Source organism: Ixodes scapularis, unplaced genomic scaffold, assembly GCF_016920785.2.
Source record: "Ixodes scapularis isolate PalLabHiFi unplaced genomic scaffold, ASM1692078v2 PGA_scaffold2__306_contigs__length_199485367, whole genome shotgun sequence".
Taxonomy (NCBI): domain Eukaryota; kingdom Metazoa; phylum Arthropoda; class Arachnida; order Ixodida; family Ixodidae; genus Ixodes; species Ixodes scapularis.
Window position 1 is genome coordinate 36,108,558 of NW_024609857.1, and position 6,751 is coordinate 36,115,308.

The 6,751-nt window shown below is 47.1% G+C and overlaps 1 protein-coding gene across 1 annotated transcript in view; it reads right to left on the reverse strand.

The window, feature by feature from the left end:
* Positions 1 to 5,433, reverse strand: part of LOC8031470 (glutathione hydrolase 1 proenzyme) — a 73,307-nt gene extending 67,874 nt beyond the window's left edge. Inside the window, exons 1-2 of the mRNA XM_040212226.2 lie at positions 5,333 to 5,433; positions 1,013 to 1,213 (exon numbers count right to left, since the gene is read on the reverse strand). Of these exons, the coding sequence (XP_040068160.2) occupies positions 1,013 to 1,213; positions 5,333 to 5,382 (251 nt within the window). The 5' untranslated portion in view covers positions 5,383 to 5,433. The remainder of the gene's footprint in view (positions 1 to 1,012; positions 1,214 to 5,332) is intronic.
* Between the last annotated feature and the right edge of the window lie 1,318 nt (positions 5,434 to 6,751).

The following is a 6,751-nucleotide window of genomic DNA, read 5'->3' on the forward strand; positions in this document are numbered from 1 at the left end:
GTGACCTACCCGCTCCTACTGCTATCTTCACGGTTTGCTCGCAATCCAGGCTGTATCTCCCAAATCAGCGGTGGCCTTGGAGCCGACTAGACATGGCTGGCGCGTGACGTCGTTTTCACCATGCTGGTGGTCTTTCCTGCTTCCCTTGCCGAGAAAACAAGTTTTTGTGGTGCGAAATGTCCGATGTAAAAGGCAGACACGCTTATCAGCAAGGCCACTGCAACGACCGCTCATGTGACGTCAATGCAGGCCATGTGCTGGGCGGGCACCACGCGCTACCCAAGCCCCCGACAGGAAAGCAGACATGTTACTGAAATAAACTAACCCTTACTCGTTACAAAAGAAAAAAAAAAAAACGAATAATTAAGTACGTTATTAGTCACTGTTACTTAAAATGAACGCGTTATTTCAGCTTTAAAGTAACGCGTTATTTTCTCGTTACTCTGAATTTCTCGTTATTATGAGGCAGTATACGTAACCGCTTTCAATCTTTGCCGTCGTTCATCATTACTTGCTTTTTAGGGCGTTCATTTAGCGGTGACTATGGACATACCTTGTGCACTTTTTTTTTTATTCATAGTCTAAATAGCAGTTTTTTATCGTGCAAATTACAGGTCGGGAACTTGCGTTGTACGCATTCCCCTCCAGAAGTAATTAAATACCGTTACACGTTACTTGATGAAAAAGTAACGCATATACGTTGCTAGTTCCTTCACGTAATACAAGGTAACGAAGTTGTTACTTTCTTACCAAAAACAGTGACAAATGTACAACGTATACTTCTATACACTATACGCATTACGACTTCTATACGCATTACGTATAAAAGTCTGGTATGCACCAACTCTGCCCTCTGACGTCACGCTACTGCGGTGGCGCTGCTGTCGGCACTACGCATGCGCAGACGCTTCCCTTCGCACGAATCTGGTTTCTGCGCAAGCGCAGTGCCCGCACCTGGTGTGGGCAGACGCGGGCTTGTTTGTAAACAGCGTGTCGGTCTATACGTATATACCTGGGTACCAGCCTGCAGCCGTCCACGTCGGTGACGACCGTCCAGTTTCTGAACGTTCCCATCGGCGAGTCGGATGCTTCGGGTTCCTTGTTCGTCGGTGCCACCAAGTAGTACACCAACGCCACGAGGACCGTCAGCGACGCCAGGGTAGCCGCAATCGCTGACGCAGTGTACGCGATCTTTCGACGCTGGCGTATTTTTCTGCAAGAGCACGTGCATGCACAAAAAAACTTTTTTTTTTTCTTGTGTCCACAGCATGACAGTTGTCGTTTTGCTGAGATACATAGCTTCTCCGTGGCTTCAGAAATTTCGAAACCGCCATTAATTAAACTTTGATACGAGGTAAAAAATAAAAAAAAAAGCTAAAAAGCTTGGAGAACGAGACGTCTCAATCGTAGCTTAAAATTTTCACCGAAAAGCGGCAGTACGGGGAGTGCGGCCTTCGGAACCAGCACATTTGGCACGCCTCGCAAAACGTGAATTTCACACGAATACATACCTGAAATTGGGCACGTCATTTTGCGAAAAGTTTCATGCCTAATTAGTAATTACTTAGGGCTCAACCCATGTGGTGAAATATTTCAAATAGTGCAAAAGCGGCGGCCGTGAAAGTCGGTGATAGCGTTTATTGGCAACGACTAAACCAATCACGCACATTGATTTCGCCGCGATCCTGCGCTATTTACTGTGTGTGATTAAGCCGGTGACAAAAAACTAAGGAAGACAACGAACGGTATGACAATCGAGGCACTGTTAGCGCTGCTTAAAAAAAAAAGAAAAGGAGAGAAAAGGTTTTTGAAACAAAAATAAATTAAATAACGAGTTAAGGCGAATTTTAGAGTAGTTTTATCCCGTTCATTCGAATACCACGTTCGTTTTCCACGAAGCTGTAACTAAACGCGAGAAAACAAAAAAACGTTCGACCAGTCGTTACGTCATCCTATGGGATCTTGGGCCGCCAAGCGCGTGTCGCTCGTGTGGGCCAGCGCGTGCAATCGGGAGCTTGCCAGGTATATTACCCCGCACTGACACCAGAGTCGTTGTGACGCCTTTTCCCGACCTTTTTTTTTTTTTTTTTATACCTCTTTGTGTTACTATTTTTGAGCTGTCTCCATGTCGTCGCTGCCGTTTGTTGAATCAAGACTGAGCCACTGACGCCACCGTCGCGAATATTTAATTGTCTTGGCGCCGCAACCCCCAATAAGGCGCGGCTCACATTTTATTGCGCCAAACCGTTTCCAATGAACCGGTAACAGCCACATGAAATTACGGTTTCGTTCCAGTTCGGGTTTAATATCGAATTTTTAATTAGGGTTACAGTTCATGCTTCCCGCAAGTAGGAAGTAGTGGCGTAGCCAGAATTTTATTACCCATAGCTGGGTCCGCCGCTGCAGAGCGCGTTTAAAGAACAGGCTTCCATATTTTTCTTTTTTTAATTTTTTTAACGTGCACTTTACATTAGTAAGATTACAAGTCTTAGCCACGAGCTCCTTTATACTTACGACCACGTCACCTGGAACGTGGCTACGAGGAGCGCTGTCCCCTGATCCCTGATGCTGTCGATATAGTCTCGCGCCGTTTACTATCTGGCGTCAGGACTCAAGTTGGTTATCTCCAAGGATTAGAGGGAAAGTTCGAAAAAATAAATCTTGGGTTTGACATGTCATACGACAGGCAAGGCATGAAACAGTCGTTACCAGATCTGATGGATGCTGGTAGTGCCAATGGCCGATAGCAACACATGGCTTCAGTCCCTAATGGGTATATGTGGCGCAGAGGGCCACTGGTTAGGCTTAGAATTCAGTTGTGTCAAATCAGTGGTCATGGTGCTCAATGACGACGGAATTGCAAAGCTTAAGGCACAAGGATTAGAAGTTGATCGAGTCGATAAATACAAGTATCTAGGAGTATGGATTAATGGGGGTAGAAAATACCTAAATGAAATGAACAATGTGTAACTGGTAAGGGCAAAAGAAATGCAGTTGTAATGAAAAATAGAGCACTGTGAAACTTGACATGGTGGGTGTAACAGCTTCAAAAAACGAGGACGAAGAAAGGAACAGACCCGACAGGACAACAACTGTTGTCCAGTCGTGTCTGTTCCTTTCTTCGTTCTTGTTTTTTGAAGCTGTTACACCCACCATGTCAAACTTTTACCAACTCGCCCAGTTCAACACATTGTTACACTGTGGAACTACAACAAATATGACGTCGCGAGGGAGACCTAGAAAAGAGTTATCGTTCTGAGCTTGTCTTTTGAAAATCCAGTTTTGTACATGAAACTGAACGTCCAGACAAGGCTAGAAATAAAGCAACGTGGAGTAGGTAGATTGGCCCACATGGTAAAACGCCGAACCAAGTTGTACAGGGCGATATGGGATGGTCCTCATTCGAGGGCAGGGAAGCCAGCAGTAAGATACAATTCGAGGATGGGCTAAGAGAAATAGAGGCCGAACGATGGACACGAAGAGTTTTTAGTTATTTACACATGAGAAGCGTCGATGGAAAATAGAGAAAGGGGACTTGAAAACTTAAATCTAAATATGTGGGCAATAGCAGGGAAGCGGATAAGAAAATAAAGGTTAAGAAGAGAGTTAAAAAAACAAAAAACGGAGAGGAAAATATTGGAAGCAGGCACTCAGGCTAAATCGGCCTTGGAAGTTTACAGATCGTTGTGGAGCTTGTGGAGAGGAGGAGGAGACGGCTGAGCACATGATACCTTCGCTGAAGAGGCGAATCATTTATCAAACGCACTTGTATTTAAGGATAGTGAGGGAAAAATAGACGTGGGCAAGGTGGAGATAACCAAGAGAAGAAGATCTGACTGGTGACATAGTTCGAGGGAAGGATGAATATTTTCTTAATCCCTTCCGGGCGACCTGTATGGCTGAAGGTGTGTGCGCCCGGTTGCTTAGGGGCGCCTCCTTCGTACGGATTTGTATATAGCTTTTAAGAATAAATCTACCTATATATACCCCTATGGTAAATAAATGTTTAAAAAAAAACACTGGTTGTGGCGCAAGTTGCCGCCCGATTCAAAGGGTTCAGCCTCAAACATCCATCCATCAAGATGATTAAAGGCGTGCTAGAAATGCTTAGGGTGGTAATGGGAACGTATATACGCGCCCCACGCAGTCGTAAATTGTTTATGAATGGTTTCCTTTCGTCCATTATTTAACACTTTTACTTGAGTTTGAGACCTTGTCCTCCTGTCACCTTTTTTCTTTCCCTTCCACGGGAACGCAGCTCGCACTGAACCACGAGCAGAACACGGAGGGCCTAGATTGAAGAGATTGCCCTTCTCAAACCATGGCGAGCGTTTGCAATTTAATGGCGAACACCTCCTGCGGCGATAGGTTGCAAGTGCGCACTCGCTGCATTTTCGCGTGGCGACGAGAAAAGCAGGAGGAAAGGCGGAGGCGTTTGCAGACGATTAAAGCTTTCGTAACCTCCTTGCAGCTCGTGTTGCAAATGAGGCCCATAAACCACGGGACCTCCGATCGAGCAGTTGGAAACTCTCTGCAATACAGGCTCTTTAGCAGATGGATGGAGCGATGCTACCAGTGCGATAACACGCTCGCGCACAGTCTTTCTGAAAAGTACTGATTTAGGGGTGTTCGATGACGCTCAGCAAGTTTCCAATTGGAACCATATGTCTATTTTCACGAATTAAAAAGTTAATTAACGATTTTTACTTCATTAGCTGACTGATCGTTATCATTAGCCCCCTATATACTACGCCCCTTTGGCCGTATAACTCACCTGCACAAACCGCATAAGTATAGCTTTCAGGGCTTTTATTTCTAAGCCAAACTGTTAAGCATAAAAAAAAGCGATAGCGAAACATCTGAACATATAAACTCCCGCTCGCTCCCAAACCGTGCAAGCGTGCCTTGCGTGGGGTCAGTAGCGTGTCTGACTCGAATCCCGCCTAAAGTTCTTCAAATTTTACTTTAAGGCAAATCAATTACTCTATTGAGTAAAATCATTTGAGACATGCGGCGACCTTCAATTCGCATTACATATCCTGTCTTTTAATAACTTTCATTCCACGCGTGACGTCAAGTTGCACGTGAACGTTGTGGGTTGAAATCCCCGCGCGAGGTCATATGGTTGTGACGTCATGAGCCTATCGACCAGTCAGGATTTTCCCGGCACGCCACCGACGCCGGCTTTTCTGCCACGCCACCGATTTTCTGCGGTACGAGCTCCTTAACTGTCGCGTTGAAACACCCTGTATAAAGACAACGAATCTGGAAAACGGTAAACATGAGCGCGTAGATCAACACACGGGTTCAATAAGGTAAGCGAATCACTCACTCGGCGATTAGCTTGGATGAGTCATTGATTTCTTCTTCGGTCTTCGCCATTATGGTTCCGATGCCGCGTGGCGTCCGGTGTCGCTGTTCCGGGAAGCGAGACGCGGTTCGAAACCCCGACGTCGGAGCAAAGCCGAGGAAGAGCGGAAGTAACGCTCTTCGAGGGCGTCCCGACGGTCGACCGGCCAGAAGAATTCGCTGGAAGGCTCGGAACAGCTGAAATCAGGAACCGACGGGAACAGCATGGGAGCATGTCAGCTCGTTGTTCGGTTGCTGCCTCAGATGGCGAGTCATCGCGTGATTTGGGCTCGCGCGTTCGACATCGCGCTCTACGGCTCGTGCGCTTTGGGTTCATTCAATGCGGGGCGCAAGTTCGCCTGCTTCTTCCACAGGGGATTTGCAATTATATCAGAACGCCAAGCTCTCATTGGCTGATTGGAAAAAATAGTGGGTAGACCTCAAGGCATCTAGCATTGAGGTCTGCACACTATCCTTCCAATCAAAGCCAATCAGAACTCGGCGTCGTTCTGACGTCCAACACCTGCGCAACGTTATCCGGAGCGTAAGTTCGTCTGCTTCTTTGTGCAGGGGTTGCGGTGACGTCAGAACGCAGAGCTCTGATTGGCTCTGCGTTTTCTGTTTCCTGTCGTTCTCAGTCACGTGGGTTTCGTATCTGGTATGCCTTGAGCGAATCCGAACTCGACATTCTGACGTCACCACAACCACTGCAACAGAAGCAGACCAACTTACGCACCACATCAGATTACCTCAATTACGGCAGTTACGGAACTGCTCGTAGTCGCTGCTTGCACGAGCAGTAACCCTCCCCCCCCCCCTTCTCTCCCTTTACTCACCACGATAACTGCAGTGTATTCTGGAATACGTACGTTTTGAAGCATAGCGTCTAGATGGCGTTCCACCGTACTCTATAGAAAACACATTTTTGACACGAAAATCTAGATGGCGCTTCAAACGACGGGAGGCCTGTGGGAGGCGGACTGAAGAGAGTGTGGGGGGGGGGGGGGGGGGGGGGGGGGGGGGGGAGGGGGGCACCCTTTTCTGCGGAAGTTTCACAACTGGGGTAATCTCGTAACGTTGCCTCTCCGCGAGAAGCAGACGACTTGCTCTCCACATAGAAGAGTGTCTGCTCTGTTCCATGGGCGCCGCCATGTTTGTTTATGCTGACGCCATCAACGTTACCGGAGCAAGCTCCAACGTTACTGGAGCTTGCTCCAGTAACGTTGGACGCCATGTCATAGAGTTATTACAATAAACGCTAGAGGCTCAGCTGGCGCTAGTGTGTATGGGACTTCCGGTTTCAAATTGAAGCAGACAGCATGCAGTCTACATTTCCAGCCTCCCTGTGTATTCCTATGGGAAAACGCGCGTGAATTTTGTCTCTTCGCAGGAAAATAAAATG